The sequence below is a fragment of the Meriones unguiculatus genome, chromosome 9 (genome assembly GCF_030254825.1).
Source record: "Meriones unguiculatus strain TT.TT164.6M chromosome 9, Bangor_MerUng_6.1, whole genome shotgun sequence".
In the NCBI taxonomy this organism is placed as follows: domain Eukaryota; kingdom Metazoa; phylum Chordata; class Mammalia; order Rodentia; family Muridae; genus Meriones; species Meriones unguiculatus.
Genome location: NC_083357.1, coordinates 4,606,347 through 4,629,000, shown reverse-complemented (window position 1 = coordinate 4,629,000; position 22,654 = coordinate 4,606,347). Strand labels below are relative to the sequence as shown.

The following is a 22,654-nucleotide window of genomic DNA, read 5'->3' as shown; positions in this document are numbered from 1 at the left end:
ATTAAAGGTGTGTGTCAGGGCTCAACCGAACCAAACAATAAACAGGGTTTTACAGTTCACAATTTTGAGGTTCACAGCGGGATCAAATATCCGCAACAAGAGAGGGAAAACTAGCCTCTCCAGGGTAAGCCCCCTACTGGCTATTCAAGATAAAGTGGTCAGTTAGTCTTGAAACTATATACATACAAACAACAAAAAGGAGTCAGTGGTGTGTGTGTGTGTGTGTCACACGTGTGTTGGAGAAAGGGTGAAGAGGGCTGGAGGAAGGAAAGGGCAGGGGAGAATGATGTAATTATAGTTTAATTACAACACATTTTTAAAAATTAAAAAATTAACAGTTGTCTGTAATGGTCTCAACTGGTCAAAGAACAGAGAACAACTGATCATGAGGTGCCCAACCTCAGTGTTACATACATCACAACACAATTCTTGCACCTAAGGCTCAAGGAACATGGTGAAAGAGAGGTGGGAAAGACTGTAGAGGACCAGGAAATCTGCTGTGAGAGTGTGTCTCCCAGAAATGTTACACCCAGGATGTTGCCACAGTAAGGCTGCCAAAAAAAGACCTGAAAAAGAACATCACCAATAGAGGTGCTTATGTGGGAAGGGAAACTCTTAAGAAGTGTCAGTGGTACCCATAAACAAAGAATTATCGGCAACTACAGACTGCTGAGAAAGGGGGGATTAATTTCCCCAGAGGATGAACCCCCAATTGGTTATCCAATACCAAGTGGTCAACCCTGAAATTTTATACAGGTAAACAACATTAAATGGACTCAGCAGGTTGTTTTTATATTTATTTAGGCATATATATATGTTATATACACATATGTACTTATAGATGTTACATATATGCCAGATATATAAATATTATACATATATGTAACAATAACAAAAAGAGGCCATCATTTGAGGGGAAATGAGGGGTACATGGAGAGGGACTGGAGAATGGAGAGGGAAAAAGAAAATTGATATAATTATAATTAAAAATAAAAGTGAATATGAAAAACCAGAATCACCACTAACCTCCGTGTATTCATCAAAAGTATGGTTGTTTTTCTGGAAAGCTTCTATACTCTTCACTGCTGTCCCATCAAGAAGCCAGTTATACTTTTCAACTGAAAATTAATATTCCAATTAAAATATGAATAACATTTTAATATAGTAAAATGTTTTTGTATTATCATAGAATAGGGCAGCCTACTCAAGTATGATTTAATAGGGTATAAACATATGTATATTACAACATTTAAAGAAATAAGAAAAGCAAAGATTTAACAGCCATTATTTTGTAGGCTGACATTAAAATGTTAATGAAAAACTTTAAAGTAGAGATTTCAGACAAACCACCCAGGCACGGTAGCGTATGCCTGTAATCCCAGTGCTCAAGGAGGCAGAGGCAGATGGATCTCTGTGAGTTTGAGGCCAGCATAGTCTACAAAGTGAGTCCAGGACATCCAGGGCTATAACACAGAGAAACAGAAAAACCTGTCTCAAAAAGAGAGAGAGAGGGGCAAATATCTGACCGAATTCTAGCTAAAAAGTAGAGTGATTTAAAAAAATACATTTCATGCATACCATATGAATCATAATGTGCTTTTGCACCCTCTAAGTTCCGAGTTACTGCTGTCTTCAGCGTACCAAGAGCCCACTGTAACACATGTTCTGGAAGTTCTGTGTCAACATTGACAGGTGCTGAAGCTCCTGACAGCCAAGAAGATACTGTTGGGACATTCTAACAGGGAAAAAAAGAAAAAAAAAAAAAAAGAAAAAGAAAAGAAATGAACATAATAAATGCCTAACTGAACTGATGTATGACATTTTCTTTAAATTTCTGTGATCCAAAAAAGGTAACTCAATGAAAAGGAATAACTTAATAGTAAATAGTTTGTAATATAATATAACACCTTAAATTGGAGCTGAGTTTGATGGTGTCTGAATCCCAGCAGTTTGTCTGTGGAGGCTAAAGCAGGGGCACACAGAGTACCAAGCCAGTATGGACTATAAAGTGACACCATGTTTCAAAATGTAAAAACTCAAAGACAAAACACCTGCCACAAAAAACCCCAAACCACCTTAAGTTTAGTTAGTTTTCTATCATTTAACAAATATTTAATAATTATACCAAGATAATAACACTAAAATGCACTAGAAAGAAGAACTATGAGATAGATATTGCTTTGATTTCTGTTTGTTTTTGAGTCAGGGTTTCTCTATGTAGCCCTAGTTGTCCAGAATTCTTTGTAGAAAAAGCTGGCCACAAACTCACAGTTCTGCCTGCCTCTGCCTCCTAAGTGCTGGGATTAAAAATGTGTGCCATCATGCCTTAGAGTTTTCTAAGACATTCACAACTTAGTAGCAATAAGACACACATGAAAGTATTAGTTCACAACTACAAGAAAAGGTCAAAAGAAGAAAGACATCTCCAACTATCGGATGTTTTCCAAGAAAAAATAACAAACTGACGGGGAGTGGAATAAAGAGCCATGTATTTTACGTCTACCCCCGTACAGTGAGATTCAATTCAAATACGAAATAGACAGTACAAGGACACATCGTGGGTAAGAATGAGGCCACACCTGCAGCGCTTCAGATATTCGCTCTATCAAACCCAAAACAATGTCTTCCAAATCTTGAAAGGTGGGATAAAACTCGATTTTATCTTCATCAAACGTCAATTCCATCTTAAATATTGGAAGCCTTTCTTGGTATCTCGGATCAAAGAGTTTTACAAATTCTTCTACAGTTCTCCATAAGAGATCCTTTAGCTGCATGATATTAGAAATTACATTATTCAGAAAGTATAAATTCAACTTTTACCTAAAAATAAATTATTGTGTATAATTACATGAACTCCATAAACTTGCTTACTCATGAAGTCAAAACCATTCTTAATGTCTAAACAATAAATAGAAAGCCAGGCAGTGATGGCACACGCCTTTAATCCCAGCACTTTGGAGGCAGATCTCTGTGTGTAGGCCAGCCTGGTCTCCAGAATGAATTCTAGGACAGCCAGGGCTACACAGAGAAACCTTGTCTTGAAAACGAACAAACAAAATCATAAAAATAAACAAATATATACAAACCAAATTTTGTCAGCACTCTAAAAATGGCAGTGCAGAATTTCCACATTTATTAGTAAGTTTGTTCCTGGCACATAAAACATCTCAAGAGACCAAACAATATGGAGAAGGCTTACACCTGAAGGCAAGAGTGGCAATGACCTGATACTAAACATATCTCCTACAGTCACAAGAGTCAATTGTTAAATAATAAAAAACTTGAGGAGTTACTAAACTTTTAGAAACTTAAATCCCACATGTTGGAGATATTTATACTACAGAAATCAGTAAACAGGAGAACTCAGGGTACTGTTTCTTCTGGGGAGCCAGATTTCCAGCATGCTACTAGGTGAAGGCAAGAGTAGAACCATGGTAACTTAGAAATGTGCAAAATGTTCCTAAGTATGAAAGCACATCCTTACTTAATATCAACTGTTGGATATTTAGGACAGAAGACATGCATAGATCTGAACAATGTCTTCAAAATGTGTTCCACCTTTTCTTACCAAATAATCATGTTCCTTAGGAGGTAAACGTAGGAGGAAAGGAAACTGAATCCTAGTTACTGTTAGACATATCTACCAATTATGTATTGTGCCCTCCTAAAAAAACAAGATAGAACCCATGGACTTTTGGAGATCTTCACTAGAGAGGAATGCTTTTCCTTAAAAAGTAATTTTCTAGAGTTGTATGTCTAAAGTAGTAAGCATTTAAGGGAGCCACACACACACACACAAAAAAAAAAAAACAATAACAAAAGATTAATATTCTCTTTATGTTTATCATCTCAAGATGATAAAAAAATATTTTGAAATAAACCTTTTGTGGGAATTCCCCTTTCATGGGAATTCCCCTTTCATGGGAATTCAATGAAAAAAGCCATCTTAAAATTTACTTAAAAATATATTTACTAGGCTAGTCTTTTTGTTAACATACTACAGTAAAACTAGAGACATCTGGCTTGTAGGCTTTAAGCATGAGTCAGGTGATACTTATTGATACAACCTTCCATACTTCCCTCTTGCTTTATTTTTATTTCATTATGTATGTATTTAGTGGTACTAGAAACAGAATCCTCATGCATGACAGACGAACACTATCACTGAGCTATATTACCGGTTTCCATCTCACTTTAGGTTTCTTCAGAAAATACATATTTTTATAAATTTATTTAAATAAAATTATAGTATTTTATTTTTTACATTTATGAGTGTAATATGTATATGAATACAAGCATGTTCATAACGTGTACATGTATGTGATATGGTACTTGTGTGAAGGTCAGAGGACAACTTTTGGGGGGAGTCTTTCTTGTCTCCACCTTGCTCAGGCAGGGCCTCTCTTGTTTCTGTTGCTGCACGGACTGCGTCAACCTCTGAGAAGCTCACCCCTGCTCATCTTGCTGCAGGGTTACAGATGCGTGCCACTGCATTCACTTTTTTACGGTCCTAGGAATAGACCCCGGGTGGTTGTGTACTCGGCTCTTTTATCTTCTGAGCCATTTCCCTGGCCTTCCTTAATTTATTTTTTAAAAGTTGCTTAGCACTGTGCCGACATGGGTTTTATTCATAGAACTGAGTTTCGAGTGTTATCATTCAAGATGCACATGTGACACGCATACCTGATTGGACATAAGTATGGAGACGCAGTTATAAAAGGAATCCAACTTTTCAGGCTTAATGCCTTCCAGTGCCTCCTTCTTAGTAAACAGATTTATAACTTTTGGGTACCAAGTATTCATGATCTTCTTTTCAGCATTTTTAGCTTGAATTGATAGATCATTTCTCAGTGCTTCACAATCAATTGGGCCTTTTGCTCTATTGACAAACAAAAGAAAATAATTCAAACAAATGACAGATTGGTCTTGAAATACGATTGTTAAAATACCCAGATAAAATAAAATTTTAAAGTTCTAAAATATAAATGTTTTAGAGATTTATAAATCAGGTTTAAAATATATATAATAAAATGTCAAATAAGAAGTCATTCAATTTTTAAAAATTTTGATTAAAATGTATAAAATTTTACCTAATTCCTGTTAATTCCAGCAAAATCATGTCAGCAAATGTTGTATAACCAAGCTCCAGTAATGCTTTCATAGTTGGGTGAACAATGTGTAAATTAGATAATATTTGACTTCTTGCCTGCACAAAGCTAGAATGCCAAGGATTGGAATAATCTAGTCCTCTGGAAAAGCAAAATACCACATTAAACATGATTAAAACAACATACCCCAAGTTTTGAGAAACTAATGTTAAAATGAAAAAAACCCTGGGGATTTGTAGTAAGAAATTGTGGTCAGGAATGCAAGTCTTTTGAGTATGCACACTCAAATCTGAAATGACACATTATCTTCAGAGGAGAGAGATAATTTGTAGCTGAAACAGACTTGTGGTACTAGCCTGACTGTCCCGTTAACTTCTACTTTGCTCTGGCTCAACTATCCAAAATATAGAAGTAAGAACAGTGTTAGGTTTATGGAAAAATATTTCTGGCAGATGTCAAAGATTACTCATGACTAAGTTGAGATTTGGGGGTTTTTTGTTTATTATTATTAGATCAGGTTTCAGGTGGCATAGGATAACCTCAGACTCACTATGTAGCTAATGCTGGCTTTGAACTTCTGATTCTCTTGCCTCCATATCCTGAGTTGTAAGATTACAGGTGTGAGAAACCTTACAACATCCATCAGGTTACACTGAAGTATGGTTCACATAGGTCCTTCTACTAATGTAAGTAGAACTAGATGATTAATATGGAGAATATCTTTGGAGATTTGTTTTTTGGGAGGGATGGGTTTGTGTGTTTGGTTGGTTGGTTGTTTGGTTGGTTGGTTTTGGTGTTTTGGGTTTTTGATGTTTTCGAGATAGGGTTTCTCTGTGTTGACCTGGCTGTCCTAGACTCGCTCTGTAGACCAGGCTGGCCTCAAACTCACAAAGATCCGCCTGCCTCTGCCTCCCCGAGTGCCTGGACTCCAGACACGCACCACAACACCCAGCTGGAGACTTTTTTAAAGAAAATACCTTTGAGCTTCATGATCCTAGACTTGAATAAAAGATCAGTTCATTTTAAAATTGTATACGAAGCTAAATTATATACTGTTTTAAAAAACATTTTACTCACTCAGGAGATTCGGGCAAAGGGCCGCCTTCATCTTCAAGCCAGTTTACTGAAGGCTTCACAAGAACGCTCTGTACTAAAATACACATGTGTTAATATTTCCTGAAAATCCTTGCAAGATCTGTTCTCTAGCTAAATTAGACTTTTAAATACAAGAAGAAGAAAAAATTCCCTTTCTTCCATGAAATCAAGCTCTTAGAATTTTGGCCTTCCTTTGGAAGTAAATTCAGATGTTGGTGAAAGGTTAGAAAATTTCAGCTAGCTAGGAGGAATAAGTTGATGAGAAATATTGTACAATATTGTGAAGATAGTAAAAATAACACATTGTTTACAGAGACTTAAACTACTTTTAAGCATTATCAGCACATGCACAAAGTGATACATGTTAACTGGTTCACCTCAGACATTATACAATGCATATGTATTTTGAAGCATATTGTATATGATAAATATATATGCATACACACACAAACACACACACACACATATATATATATATATATATAATTTTGTCACTTAAAGAAGAAAAAACAGAGCCTGGCATGGTGGCTCATATCTGTGAACCCAGCACTCAAGAGACTGAAGCAAGTCAACTGTCATGAGCTTGAGGCCAGTGTACGATACATAGTAAGTTTCCAAGCTAGACTAGGCTATGAAGTGATACTGTCTCAAAAGCAAAACCAACAATATTCAAATAAGAACTACAAAGATTAAAATATATTAATATTTTCTGACAATTATAAAAATAGGATAGCTAAAGCCATAGTGATAAAATTAGAAATCAAATAAAAAATATTAGTTAATAAATACAAAAGACACCCTTAAATTACAAAGTCTTTGAATTATAGGCTCTAAAAAAAAATCAAACAAAAAACAACAAAGAAAACCAACAAAAAAAATGGTAGGTAGAAATCATATTGGAAAAAACATGCATTTTAAATACATAATGTTCAATATTCATTTTACGTCTACTGTTCTGTCTTGTTTGTTTCTTTGCTTTTCGAGACAGGATTTCTTTTTGGCTGTGGCTGTCCTGGAACTCAGAGCTCTGCCTGCCTCTGCCTCCCCAGGGCTGGGATTAAAGGCATGTGCCACCACCAGTGCCAGGCTCCTTTTGCTTTTTGAGTGAGACAAGATCTCATGCAGCCCATTTTGGTCTCGGATTCACCATGCAACTGAGAGTGACCTTGAACTCTTATCCCTCCTGCTTCCACCCCTCAAGCGCTGGTATCACAGAAGAGTGCCAAACACCCAGCTTCTTTCCATTTTTGATTCACTCATAGGGCAGAGGTAAAGAATTTTGGTGTGCATCCAATGTTACTTACCTAAATATCTTTTCATGCTTTTTTCAAAGTCATTTGACACCTCATTTACGAGACTTCCAAGCAGTTCTCCTCTCTTTTCCCCTTCCTTTAAATGCTCAGGTATCAGCATTAACATGTGGTCCAGCCACTCTGGCTGAATAGGTACTATAGGGCTGCTCTCCACGCACTGCTTCATGTAAATGTAGTTTAACTTGGGAGCATTACAAGAAGAAGCCAAGTAGTCAGAATGGTACAGCACTTCAGCCTAGCACCTAAATTCTATTTCCTAAGACAATATTTTTTCAGAATAAAAAAAATTCATACACATCACTATAAAGAAATAAATGTGATGTTTTTAATTAGGTAAAATAAGCAAAAATCTTGACTAGTAAAAAGAGGTTCTTCCATAGTATTTTCAGTTCATACGAAGGTTATAATTTCAGTCCTCTATTCCCCAAGAATCTTACTGATTTTTTTAGAATTAATTTTTGGAAAATTTACAGCCCTATCTGCAAACATGCTTCATCATTTCCTTTTATATGTAAGCAGCTCCAAAAATTTCCGGGTCCTTTACTATTAATAAGTTTTGCATGTTGTCACGTTGTGACCACTCATTTCACAGCTCTGTGTTCTTGAAGTGTTTCTTAAAAGCATCTCTGCCACCCGGCCTGCAGCTGGCACAGTGACTTTCAACAAGTATTTGTTAAGTGAAAATAAACATTATATCAATATTAGGATAATTAATTATTATACTAATTTTGCAAGAGATACATTTCTTATATAACTGCCATTTTGATTATTTTTCAATAGTTTGGAATAAGAGCTAAAATATTTATACAGATAACCCCCAAATAGTAGATGGCAAACACAAATTCAACTTTTTTTTAAGAATTTTTTTTGTATTATTTATTTTCTATTTATGCTGTATTCTGCATGTATGCCTGCCTGCATACCAGAAGAGGGCACCAGATCTCATTATAGATGGTTATGAGCCACTGTGTGGGAACTGAACTCAAGACCTTTGAAGAACAGCCAGTGCTCTTAACCTCTGAGCCATTTCTCCAAATACACCTCTTGAAAACCTCATTTGTTGTCCACAATATGCTTGCTCCTTTGGTTAGAGAAATATAAATCTGCTTAGACTTCTTTCCTAAGAGGAGATGTGGTAGGTAGTCTTAGAAAAATATGTTGTAGTGATTATTTTGAACATTTTCAAGACAAGAAAATCCAACTCACTCCTTTTTTTTTTATATCACTGGTCATCTGTCAAAAAAAAAAACAAAAAACAAGAAAGAAGTTTAAAACATTTTAATCAAATAAAATCTTAAATATACCCGTTGTTTTAAAATGAGTTCTAAACATGGCAGTGATGGTGCACGCCTTTGATCCCAGCACTCCGGAGGCAGCAGCAGGTGGATCTCTGAGTTCGAGGTTACCTTGGTTTATGGAGTGAGTTCCAGGACGGCCAGGGCTACACAGAAAAACTCTGTTTCTAAAAACCAGAAACAGGAAAAAAAAAGGGGGGGGTTCTATTGAGATTCACATAAGAAATAAAATTATATACGGTGTTAAAAAGAGAACTCATGCCAAATGCAGTGGCACATGCTTGTTATCCCAGCACTCCACGGGGCAGAGGCAGGTGAATCTCTGTGACCTCGAGGCCAGCCAGTCTACAAATCGAGTCCAAGACAGCCAAGGCTACACAAAGAGACCCTGTCTCAAACAAAAAAAAAAAAAAAAAAAAAAAAAAAGAACTCACAGTCGGAGGGAAGTCAGGCTCTGGCAATGAAGGTATTCTTTTCTCTAGGACTTTGTCTAGATTTTTTTTAGCTCCAGCAATTCTGAAATTTATGGTTAGAAAAAAATGTATGATAAAATGAACATTAATTACTAATATAACATTTTAGATGTCTATACTAATACTAAACAAAGAAATTTTCAAGGGACTTTTATCTGAGTACCTTTTCTTTTCTTTTCTTTTTTTTCTGTTTAAAGGAGAGGACACTGAGAGACAATCTCACCTAGGCTGACCTCGAATTTACTTTGTCGGTGAGGCTGGTCTTCAGTTCACAGCAATTCTACTGTCCCAACCTTCCAGAGTGTTGAAATGACAGGCATGAGTCATCATGTCTGCCTCTGACTGAACTTTTTATGAGAATCAAATCCTAGTGGCTATTACCAATGATATCTTAAATTTTAAATCATTCAAGAATATCATAAGGGAGTAACACTAAAAAAGAAATCATTTGCAGTTATAACTTATCAATAGCTTAAAATGAATTCTGATATAGAGTAAGCCACCCTCTGTTCAAATGCCAACATATCAGAGAAAGCTGTCCTTCTCCGCATTTAAGAACACCTCTTGAAGACTTCACAAAGCCTCACTCTTTCTTTCATCTGACAAGCCATTGAGACTGAGAAGACAAGGAAAACCAACTGGGGACATGTGAGCCCTCAAATGAGCACCAGCAACGCTTAGGAGGCCATTACAGTGCTGATGGCATGACAGCAGTTGAGGCCAATCAATGTAACACATTTAACTCCAGTCTTTTTGTTTTGTTTTCTTTCTACAAAGAAATACATGGACATTCTGCTCTTATTAATCCAGAGCTATGGTTGGGAAACTTTGAGGTAGTTTATTTTCTCAAGCAGCAAATGAAAGTGGTACAGATCTGTAAGACCCTATCTTGAAAACAAAACAAAACAAAAACTGTCTTGTCATCCATACAGTTCTGAATTTGCTTATTAAAATATCTGATAGTTTTCTGTCATGTTCCTGTTTAGAACATTAAACCTTTCTTTCTTCCTCCCTCCCTCCCTTCCTTCCTTCTTTCTTTCTTCCTTCTTTTCTTCCTCCCTCCCTTCCTTCTTTTCTTCCTTCTTTTCTTCCTTCTTTTCTTCCTTCTTTCCTTCCTTCCTCCCTCCCTTCCTTCCTTCCTTCCTTCCTTCCTTCCTTCTTTCTTTCCTTCTTTCCTTCCTTCCTCCCTCCCTCCCTCCCTTCTTTCCTTCCTCTCTCCCTCCCTCCCTCCCTCCCTTCCTTCCTTCCTTCCTTCCTTCCTTCCTTCCTTCCTTCCTTCCTTCTTTCCTTCCTCCCTTCCTTCCTTCCTCCTCTTCCTCCTTTTCTTCTTATAGCCCTGTCTCATCTGGAACTTGATCTATAGACATGCTGGCCTTGAAGTCACAGAGATCTTCCTGCCATGCACCACCACACCTGGCTTACTTAGAACATTTAATGGCATCCACTGTTCTAAAATACATCTTAAATTCCTTATTATGGCCTAGAAAATCCTGCACAATCTGCTCCAATCTCCTCTTCACCTTCTACCGGTCTTCCCCAGGCTTGCAACGCCTTCATGGTATTGGCTGTTTTCAATTCACAGTTCACGACTTTTGTGTTTGCTATCCCTGCCCCAAGACTGATGTTCTCTTGTTCGTCTAAGTGGAAGGTTTCTTCCCATTCTTTTGTTCTCTACTTAAATTTTGTCTCCACAAGCCTTTCCTGCTGTGTTCCTGGAGATTCTCTAGTATATTATCTTATTATTTATTTTTCATTCATACAGGGTCCCACTCTGTCAACCCAGGCTGACCTTGAACTCACAATCCTCCTACCTCAGCTTTCTCGGTGCTGGAGACTACAGGCATGTGCCACCACACCATGCTTTCTCTACCTTGTTTCTCCAAAGTATCCATCATCTAGCCTGGTGGGGGTGACACATGTCTTTAATCCCAGCACTAGAGCAGAGGCAAGAAGATCTCTGAGTTCCAGGACAGCCAAGGCTACACAAAGAAACCTTGTCTCAAAACAAAAACAAAACTACCCATCATCTAAAGCAATGGTTGTCAACCTTCCTAATTCTGTGACCCTTTAATAAAGTTCCTTGTAGTGTAGTGACCCCTAAACCATAAAATTATTGTGTTGCTACTTCATAACTGTAATTTTGTTCCTGTTATGAATTGTAATGTAAATATCTGTGTTTTTTGATGGTATTAGGCAACCCTTGTAAGAGTCATTCAGTCCTTAAGGGGATTGAGACCCACAGGTTGAGAACCACTGCTCTAAAGGGTTATATAACTTGTTCTTTCATGTATGTTTACTGTCTTATCCTGCTGGCAAACAAAGTGGTTAAAGACAGTCTTTCCCTATTGTTTTCTATTATCTTCCTGGTAACAGGCACAGTGTACAAGAACAAGTAATTAATATCCCCACATAAAATGACATAAATTTGTAGAAAGGATTTTAGCAATGTGGAAAGGATTCAAACACTCTCTAGACATGGTAACCCATACACTAAACCTTAATTGCAAAGCTTGTATTTAAGCTGAGGAAAATATAGTATAGTCATTGAACTGTGAGTAGGTCATGACAATGAGAAATGATAAAAAGCTGTTGAGTAACTTTTTGAGAACTCTCTTCTAAGTCTTCTGAAATATTAAGAGTCCCTGGAATGAATCAGGTAAGAGGCTAGAGAGATGGCTCAGTGGTTCAAAGCTCTAGCTGCTGCTTTGGTTCCCAGCTCTCTTGCTGGGAAGTTCAGAACTGCCATGGTACATGTGATGTCCTCTTATACTCTCTAAGGACATTTGCCTGTACACTTCACACACACACACACGAATGCACACACACAAATATACACATGAATGCACGCACAAATTAAATTAAATATTTTTAAAGAATGAAGAGGGCAAAAGCTCTCTATAGCATATATAGTGATATTATATAATATTCCCCATAAATTTAGCTTTAAATATGAGTAAATGAATGATGGGATAATAAAAATATAAACCTAAGAAAGTTATGGGATTCCAGATCTGTTAACCATAAAGTATAACTACCAAAATTTAAATGATTGTTTTAAATATGACCATTCATAATATGGCAATAAAATTTAAGTCAATTGCAAAACCACTTATAAAAGAAGTTGGCCAAGAAGGGATATTCCTGATTCTTTTTCAAAAATCAGTGCAGTTGTAACAGAATAGCAGACACAGTAACAAGATTCTTGAACTGCAGAGCCAGGCCACTTGGTCCGAACTCCGGGTGTTCTCTGTTCTCTTACTTCTCTGTTCCTTATTTCACTCACTTCAACACAGATAGCTTGGGGCTGGATATATGGCTCAGGACCCAGATCTGACTTCCAGCACCCACATGGTGGCTCACAACTCTAGTCCTCTCTTCTGACCTCCCTGGGCTCTTGCATACACATGTTGTGCACACACACACTTAGGCACACACATATATACGTTTAAAGTAAATATTTAAAAATAAAATTACAAAAAAGAATTTAACAATGGTATCCACCTCATCGAGGTGCCATGAGAAATATAGGCGAAGTGGTAGGGACAATAAACAAGCAGACACTTACAAAATTGGCTATCATTGTGATTAATTCTCAAGTGCTTTTCTAATTGATTTGAACTTTAATCTTTTTTTTACCCATGGAAAACCTATACAGTTTTAAAATTTCTGTGAGTCTATAACACTAATCATTAATTCCAAGCAATATTACTTACTACTCTGCTACTTACACTAATTGATTGATTTTCTTCTGCTGCTCCTTAGACCGTCTATAATTTAGCAGCGCACTTTGTTTTGGTGTGTCAACACCTAGGTCTTTTGGAGGATAGACAATAGGGGGCAATTTCAAATTCAAAGCCTCCTTTTCTGCTGTAATGACATTTTTGTTAGGATTTGACATCTTGGTCTCCTAAGGATTAAAACACTCTGTACTCTGAAAAGAAAAAGTTCATACAGCCATTATCATATAAAAACAAGCCTCAATATAGTCAGTGTATCTTACACATCAGTACCATATATAAAATTCCATACCTTTTCAGATTTAGTTACCAAGTACAGTAGTGGGTAAAGAATGACAGTTGAGATGGGTGGGCCAGGATTCTAAACACAGTTCTACCAGCCACTTGCTGTGAAGAAATGAAGCCAGATATTTTTCCCTTAGGATCTCAAGTTAAGGAACTGAATTAGTTGTGCTCTGAATAGTCTTGCAACTCTAAAATCCCAGGTTTGTTGTTTTCTCCTAGAAGCAAATTATAACAAAAGAGAGATTGCCCCTCCCCCCAAGCAATTATTTAATATCATTAATATTTTTTCAAAAACACTATTGAATCAGTATGGCAAACATCCTAGAAAATGATACTATGATTGACGAAAAAAGTCACACTTAATGCAAAGCAAATGTAAAACATAAACACTCAACAATTTAACTACGGTATAAGCTACACTTGCCCAAAATACCCTCAGGATCTGGAGATTTTCTGCGGACACCCAAATCATAGATCTTAGAGGGAAAGGAAGAGAAATGTAGAGAGCTGGCACCTGTCTGATCGTTTGCCGGGCAGACAGACCTGAGTTTCTCCTCTGAAGGGTGATGGCAGTCCAGTAGAAACAACATAGTCACCATGGAAACTGTCTTGGCTGTCTACCAGAAGGGCTGGATGAAGGTTGCCAGAAGAGGCAGTTGTTTAACTAGGACAGACTGAAGATTAACAGTCACATAATCTTTCACTCAAGGGGACAGAAGACAAGTTGGTTTTTGTTTCTGTTGTTGCTATTAAATTAAATGCCTTACCATGGAAGAAGTCCAGGATTTTCGAGTTGCAGAAAAATGCACAAGCAGAAAATTGGCTCTATTGCAGAATATATAGATTTATGTAACTATTCAGTCTCAGTGAAGAATGGAGTCTGCAGGTGTGCCCATAGTAACTTTTGGTAACTATTGTAACTAAGTCTCAGTATAACTTATCTTGTTTCTATATTTGCTATTTGTTTATACAACAGTTTCAGGAAGTCCTTACCAAAAATCAAACAGGTTAAGGTGTGCAAACTTTGCAGCTATGTTTGAGGACAGAATGTTGTAATTTGAAACTTCAGTGTAAAATCCAGGAAGATTATGGGGGATGAATAAATTCTTACGGAATATTTTTTTTTCAGTTTCACTATGAGATTTCTATACATATTTATCTTTCACTCTTATGGGCCCTCTTTCCTCTTCTTTCCTCACATTGGTTCCTTTCCTTCACTCAATTAGTCATCTCCTTCTGCTTTGATCACTACATATGCACTCACATAAATTATGCACACGAGACTACATGAGATTTAAGTCTGGTTTGTTTCACTTGACATAAGCTGCCTTATTTATTTATTTATTTATTTATTTATTTATTTATTCATTCTGCCTGCATGTAAGCCAGCAGGCCATAAGAGGGCACCAGATCTTATTATAGACCGTTATGAGCCACCATGTGGTTGCTGGGAATTGAATCAGGACCTCTGGAAGAACAGCCAGGGCTCCTAATCTCCATGCCTCTGAGCCCTGAACTGCTACATTTAATATCCTGTCCTCTACAACCTTTTCTCTGGTGTGCCAGTGATAGCCCTTAGGGAGAGGGCAGGGTATGGCAGCCACGCCCTGAGGCAGATAAGGACTTTAAAATAACTTAACAGAATACTTAAAAGATTACACAAATCGCTGAAAAAAAAAAACACCTAAAAAATGTTAGTCCATCCAGGCCTTTAATCCCAGCACTTGGAGGCAGAGTTAGGTGGATTTCCATGAGTTCTAGACCAGCCTGTCTACAAAGAATCCAGGACAGACAAAGTTATACAGAGAAACCCTGTCCCAAACAAACAAACAAAATATTAGCCATCTTTAACCATCAGAAAATGCAAATTAAAACTACTTTGAGATTTCACCTAGTCAAAAATAGCTAAAATCAATAAAACAAACAACATCACATGTTGATGAGGATGTTGCAAACAGAAAACAACTATTCACTGCTGGTGGGAGAGCAAACTGGTACTACCAGTACAAATCAGTGTTCACATTCAAAAGAAAAGTTTAAAATCTACCTACCTCAAAATCCAGCTTTATAACTCTTGGGCATATACTCAAAGGACTTTACATTTTACTATAGAGATACTTGTTCATTCATGTTCACTTCTGCTTTATTCATAATAGCGAGAAATAAAAACAGCCTAGATGTCCATTAACAGATGTATAGCAAAAACACAGTACATTTACACAATTGATACTATTCAGCTGTTAATAACTATGACATTTTGAAAATTGAAGGTAAATAGGTGTAACTAAAAACAATCCCCCAGAGTGAGGTAATCCAGATTCCAAAAGACAAATATTGCATACTTTCTCTTGTAAGCTAATGATAGCTTTTAATTTTTAATTTATTATTTATTGCAATTTATTTACTTCATATCTCAGCTGTGGCCCCTTCCCTCCTTTCTTCCTTCCTTCCCTCTCTCTTCTTCCCCCATGCCCATTCCCTAGTCACCTGATAGGAGAGGACCTCCTCCCTTTCTATCTGATCTTATTCTATCAGGTCTCATCAAGGCTTGCTGCATCATCTTCCTCTGTGGCCTGGTAAGGCTGCTCCCTCCCCAAAGGGAGGTGATCAAAGAGCCAGCCACTGAGTTCATGCCAGAGAAAGCCCCTGCTCCCCTTATTTAGGAACCCACTTGGAGACTCAGTCTGTGGGCTACATCTGAGCAGGGGTTTTAGGTCCTCTCCATGCATTGTCCTTGATTGGGGTATCAGTCTCTGCAGGGCCCCCAGGGACCAGTCCTTTGTTTTGTTTTCTTTTGTTTCTTTGGCTCTGTTAGTCTCCTTTTGGAGATCCTGTCCCCTATCTTTTATAAAATTCCATGCACTCTGCCCAAAGCTTGACTGAGTCTCAGCCTCAATAGAGTCTTTCCGAGGCCCTCTGTTGTAGGCTCCTGTCTTGTTCCCTGTCTTCTCCTGCTTCCGATGTCTATCGCATTTGCCCTTCTGAATGAGTATTGAGTATGTTTCCTAGGGTCTTCCTTGTTGTTTAGCTTCTTTAGGACTATAGATGTTAGTATGTTTATCCTATATTATATTTCTAATAACCACTTATGAGTGAGTATATATATCATGTATGTCTTTCTGGTTCTGGGTTACCTCACTCAAGATGATCTTTTCTAGTTCCCACCATTTGCCTGAAAATTTCATGATTTCCTTGTTTTTAATAGCTGAGTAGTACTCCATTGTATAAAGGTATCACAATTTCTGTACCCATTCCTCTGTTGAGGGACATCTAGGTTGTTTCCATATTCTGGCTATTATGAACAAAGCTGCTATAAACATGGCTGAGCAAATGTCCTTGTTGTATACTTGAGCATCTTTCAGTTATATGTCCAGGAGTGGTATAGCTGGATCTTGAGGAAGCACTATCATATTTTTCTGAGAAAGTGCCAGATTGATTTGCAAAGTGATTGTACAAGTTTACATTCCCACCAGCAATGGAGGAGGGTTCCTCTTTCTCCACATCCGCTCCAGCATGTGCTGTCACTTGTTTTTGATCTTAGCCATTCTAATGGGTGTAAGGTAAAATCTCAGGGTCGTTTTGATTTGCATCACCCTGATGACTAAGGACGTTGAACATTTCTTTAAGTGTTTCTCTACCATTCGATATTTCTCTATTGAGAATTCTGTTTAGCTCTGAACCCCATTTTTTAATTGGATCACTTGGCTTGTTGATGTTTAACTTCTTGAGCTCTTTATATATTGTAGATATTAGCCCTCTGTCAGATATAGGGCTGTTGAAGATCCTTTCCCAATCTGTAGACTGTCGTTTTGTTCTAATGGCAGTGTCCTTTGCTCTACCAAAGCTTTTCGGTTTCATGAGGTCCCATTTATTGATTGTTGATCTTAGAGCCGGTGCTGTTGGTGTTCTGATCAGGAAGTTATCTCCTGTGCCAATGAGTTCAAGACTCTTCCCCACTTTTTCTTCTAACAGGTTTAGTGTGTCTGGTTTTATGTTAAGGTCTTTGATCCACTTGGACTGTAGTTTTGTGCAGGGTGATAAACATGGATCTATTTGCATTTTTCTACATGAAGACATCCATTTAGACCAGCACTATTTGTTGAAGATGCTATCTTTTTTCCATTGTATTATTTTGGCCTCTTTGTCAAAAATTCAAGTATCCATAGATGTGTAGGTTTATTTCTGGGTCTCCTATTCGATTCCATTGATCCTCCAGACTATTTCTCTGCCAGTACCATGCATTTTTTATTACTGTGGCTCTACAGTACAGTTTGAGATCAGGGATGGAAATACCTCCAGAGGATCTGTTATTGTACAGGATTGTTTTAACAATTCTGGGGGGGGGCGGTTTCTTTTGTTTTATTTTTCTATATGAAATTGAGAATTATTCTTTTAAGTTCTGTAAAGAATTGTGTTGGTATTTTGATGGGAACTGCATTGGATCTGTGGATTGCTTTTGGTAGGATGGTCATTTTCATTATGTTAATCCTACTGATTCATGAGCATGGGAGATCTTTCCATCTTCTGATATCTTCTTCAATTTCTCTCTTCGGAGACTGGAAGGGTTTTTTTTTGTTGTTTGTTTGCTTTTGTTTTTCATACAGGTCTTTCACTTGCCTGGAGTCACACCAAGGTACTTTACGTTATTTGCTTATGTAAAGGCTGTTGTTTCCCTAATTTCTTTCTCAGCCCTTTTGTCTTTTGTATACAGGAGGGCTACTGATTTTATTTATTTATTTATTTATTTATTTATTTTTGGTTAATTTTGATCCAGCCACTTTGCTGAAGGTGTTTATCAGCTGACGGAGTTCTCTGGTAGAATTTTTGGGGTCACTCATCTGTACTAGCATATCATCTGCCAATAGTGATACTTTGACTTCTTCCTTTCCAATTTGTATTCCCTCGATATCCTTTGGTTGTCTTATTGTTCTAACTAGGACTCCAAGTACTATGTTGAAGAGATATGGAGAGAGTGGGCATCATTGCCTTGTCCCTGATTACATCAGGATTGATTTAAGTTTCTCTCCATTTAGTTTGATGTTGGCTATAGGCTTGCTGTATATTGCCTTTACTATGTTTAGGTATATGCCTTGTATCCCTGATCTCTCCAAAACTTTAAACATGAATGGGTGTTGGATTTTGTCAAATGCTTTTTTGGCACCTAATGAGATGATCATGTGGGTTTTTTTTCCTTCTGTTTGTTTATGTGGTGGATTACATTAATAGGTTTTCTGTATATTGAACTACCCTACATGCCTGGGATGAAGCCTACTTGGCCATGGTGGATGATATCTATTATGTGTTATTGGATTGGGTTTGTACTTTATTGAGTATATTTGAATCAATGGTCATAAGAGAGATAGGTCTGAAGTTCTCTTTTTTGTAGGGTCTTTGTGTGGTTTAGATAGCAAGTTGACTGTGGCTTCACAGAATGAGTTTGGTAATGTTCTTTCTGTTTCTATTTTGTGGAACAGTTTGAAGAGTATTGGCATTAGCTCTTCTTTGAAGATCTTGTAGAATTCTGTAGCTTTTTGATACATGTGCTTCAATCCAAATAATCACAAAGGTTAAGTACCTAGTAAGGGCCCAGAGAGGAAGAGGGAGTCTTCCAAGGAATGGGAAATAGAGTTCAGTGTTACAAAGAGGTAAAGAGGAAACTAGAATAGAAAGATTAATTTGGAGGGAGTGTTGAAGGAGGGTCTTGTGCAGTGTTTTCAGATGCTGATTTCAGTGCCCTGAGATCTGGTGACCCCCCGTGACCCATGCAATGTTATAATGTTAAACCATCTCCTGTATCCATGTGATATAACAAATGCTCCTCAATTATCCCTGATTAGTTAATAAAATTGCCAACAGCCTGGGCTGGGCAGAAGAGAGGTAGACAGAGCTAAGATTTGTAGGCTTGGGATCTGAAAAGGACAAGGAGCAGGACAGAGATGAAGAGGAGGCAGGAGGTCATCATGGAGTAACCAGGAGCACATGGCCAAAAGCAGCTTGCTCTGAGGACTGGCCTGGTGGAGCAGAAGTACCACAAGTAGAACATGTGTAAGTATTTGAGATTTTGGATGAGAAGCAGACAAGATAGCTTAAAGGGTTGATATCTGTCCAGGTTTAGTGCCTTAAGGTTTATTATAAATTTAAGTTTCTATGTCTTTTACTTGGAAAATAGCAGTTTAGGAATAACTGCTGACATCATAATATCCTTCACTAATTATATATATATATATATATATATATATATATATATATATATATATATATATTACATTCCTACAACAGAAGAGGGTCTTTCCATCTCTTTGTTAAATTATGTTTTTATTTTATGTATTGATTTTCTTATTTCATCCAGCTATTCGTGTTCTCTCAGAATTCATTTCATGAATGGGTATCCTCTTTAGTTTCTGTGAACAATTGGAAGCCATTACTCAAGAATTAGCAATTTGTGGAGCAGTCATGTTGTTTCGGTTTTTTCATATTTCTTGTGTTTTTGTCATGGTAGTTGCATATCTGTGGTTAATTTTTACATTTTCTTATTGTGTGTGTGTGTGTGTGTGTGTGCGTGCGCACATAATAGCATGTGTGTGGAAGTCAGAGGACAACTTGTAGGAGATGCTTCTTTCTTTCAAACAAGTGGGTCCCGGGTATCCAAATGAGGTCTTCAATCATGAAAACAGGTTTCTTTACCCACTGAGCCATCTTGCTAGCCCAGGCTGATTTTTTAAACCATCCTTATTCTTTCACTGATTCAAGAATGGCTAGGTTGTAGTAGATTTGAATCACTTCCCTCTGTTACACTGTTTGTTCCTGTACCAGGCTGATCACCAGTACTTGCCCCTAGAGTATAGTGTCTGTAAAATAATTATTCTCAAAGAGTAGGACTGTTATGAAAATACTGATAGTAAAATATTGTCATTCCTTCATTGACAATCATTTTAAGAAGAAACCCTGATAGGGCTGTGTGCAGTAATAGATTACTCACGGTGGGGATAAGTGGAATGAACACAGAGTGTAAGATTAATAATTAGGGAAACACATTAGAAGGGGCAAGAGACATAAGGTGAGACATAGTTGGCTAAAGGTAGGATGAAAAAAAGAGAGGCAAAGAAATGTAATCAAGTTAAAACAGTCATAGCTCTCAGGCTTAGACACAGACCTCATGAACCAGGCCAACCTGTGGTCTTTAGGAAAGCCAAGAAAAGAAAGAGAGAGAGAGAAACAGAGAGAGAGAGAGAGAGAGAGAGAGAGAGAGAGAGAGAAACAGAGAGAGAGAGAGAGAGAGAAAGGAATGAAAACAGAACAAGATAGAGCTGATTTGGTTCTATGGCATTGGACATTGTCCTAGTTTGTCTTTTACTGCTGTGATAAAACACTAAGCAAAATCAGAGAGACAGGCAGATCTCTGAGTTTGAGGCTAGTCTGGTCTACAGAGAGAGTTCCAAGACATCCAAGACTACATAGAGAAATCCTGTTAAAAAAAAAAAAGAAAGAAAAAAAAAGAGAAAAAAAACTATGATGAGATAATTTATATTTTGGGGTGCTTTTCTAATCACCCACTCTATCTCCCAAATAAATAACACAGAGACTTATCAAATTTATTAATAAGCTTTAGGCTCAAAAACTGGGCAGATGTCTATTTATTCTAATACTCTATGCTAGTCTTGCTATTTCTCAGCTATGTGCCCTGATTTACTTGGTATATTGGTCCTGCCTGGGCTGTTTCTTGTCCATCAGGTCAATTCTTAATCACCACGTCCTTTCTCCACCTCTCCTTCTTCTTCTTCCCTCTTTCTCTCCTCTTTTTCCTTTTTCTCTCCCCCATCATGATCCCTACCTGAGACATCAAGACCAGGAACAGAAGTCCCATCATTCCTCTCTTGCCAAGCTATAGGCTGCCCAACTTTTTTAATAGCCAATCAGAGATAATTGGCAAAGTTTACACAACATTGATCAATGTACTTGACAATGCCCTCATCTGAACTTCCAGATCTTGGGGCCCCAGAATTTGGCATTTGAATACACAGAGCACCAGACCAACCTCCAAAAAGACTGTGACAGAAAGTTTTTGTTTTAGTCAAAAAAAACAAAAACAAAAACAAAAACAAACAAAAAAAAAAAAAAAACCACCCAAACCAACCAAACAAAAACACTAAGCAAAATCAACTTGAGGAGAAAGGGGTTACTTGGTTTGGTTTATTGGTTATATTGTCTATCTTAAAGGGAAGCCATAGGAACCCAGAACTAGGGAGTGAAGCAGAGGCCATAGCAGATAACAGCTGTTCCACTCACACGGCACTGTTCTTGCTGTTCACTCCAGTCTTGGCATCTCCAGTATGTCAGGGTCTCCACTGCAGGTGCAGAGACCGTACCTGCATCAATAGCCTCCTGGCTTCTCTTCAGGAACTCCAACCCTGTCACCAACGCTACCAATGGTACCAGTGCTCAGACTTCTTCCATGAACCCTCCAATCCTGTAGCTTCCGCGCTGCCAAAGCCAGTACCAATGGGAGACAGTTATGTATTAACAAGTTTAGCTCTAGATAAAGCCTTGGCTCCCTTTCCCACAGCTTTGTGTCCTCAGTCTAAGGAAAATCCTAGAAGACGTCACCTCAATGGTGCTGATCTCTTGATAATCATAGCTGACTGTTTTTCAGACCCAGAAAACCAGCAACTATTGTCTCAGTTAAGTAAAGCTTTCACTTCCCAGATTCTTAATTCAAATATATCACACGTATGGCCATGTTTGAATCTTTGAGGGACTCTTAAATGTGGGGAGCAAAGAAAGCCCTGAGTATGTGAGGTCCTGAGGGAATGTGTGTTGTTCATAAGTTCTTATCGGAAGAAGGGCACACCCCAAACTGAGCCAATTCCTCCAGGACAAACTCTGAACTTTCTTTCCTGCTTTATAAAGTCCTCTGTTTTGCTTTGTTACTGAAACTAGATTTATTCATTACCACCTATTTCTTCTGATAACTGTTACCTAACTTTACCCAGTTTATTTACTGGAGAGTGGTTGGTGGTGATTAACATTTAATATTGGTGTATCTTTCAGTTAAACAGTGGTTATTCCTAAATCAGCTGTATACCCAAATCACCATACAGAGACTAGGATTTACTTAACTAACCTAGAGCACAATTCTGGGCAATAGTTACTCCATCCTAAACCTCCAAACCCATATAGTTTCTTCCCATTCAAATTTCCCACATTATACTTGCTTTTAGTCACATCTTACGTCCAGCTCATCTCTCCTCATGGTTCCAAGTCCTCTCCTCCTGAACTCTCCTCTCCAACTCCTCCCACTCACTCCTTTTCCTTCCCTCTAGACCAGGATGTCCCACCCTATTCTCCCCA

The 22,654-nt window shown here is 37.7% G+C and overlaps 1 protein-coding gene across 2 annotated transcripts in view; it reads right to left on the bottom strand.

Annotated features, from left to right (window-relative positions):
- Window positions 1–19,459, bottom strand: part of Dnah12 (dynein axonemal heavy chain 12) — a 166,890-nt gene extending 147,431 nt beyond the window's left edge. For both annotated transcript variants that reach the window (XR_009594148.1, XM_060390747.1), the window contains exons 1-11: window positions 13,314–19,459; window positions 13,013–13,215; window positions 9,246–9,327; window positions 8,723–8,749; window positions 7,508–7,697; window positions 6,186–6,258; window positions 5,091–5,249; window positions 4,684–4,879; window positions 2,580–2,768; window positions 1,579–1,735; window positions 1,027–1,118 (exon numbers count right to left, since the gene is read on the bottom strand). Coding sequence is in view for 1 of the 2 variants with exons in the window: in XM_060390747.1 (XP_060246730.1) it covers window positions 1,027–1,118; window positions 1,579–1,735; window positions 2,580–2,768; window positions 4,684–4,879; window positions 5,091–5,249; window positions 6,186–6,258; window positions 7,508–7,697; window positions 8,723–8,749; window positions 9,246–9,327; window positions 13,013–13,182 (1,335 nt within the window). In the remaining variant the exon portion in view is untranslated. The remainder of the gene's footprint in view (window positions 1–1,026; window positions 1,119–1,578; window positions 1,736–2,579; window positions 2,769–4,683; window positions 4,880–5,090; window positions 5,250–6,185; window positions 6,259–7,507; window positions 7,698–8,722; window positions 8,750–9,245; window positions 9,328–13,012; window positions 13,216–13,313) is intronic.
- Window positions 19,460–22,654: the final 3,195 nt, after the last annotated feature.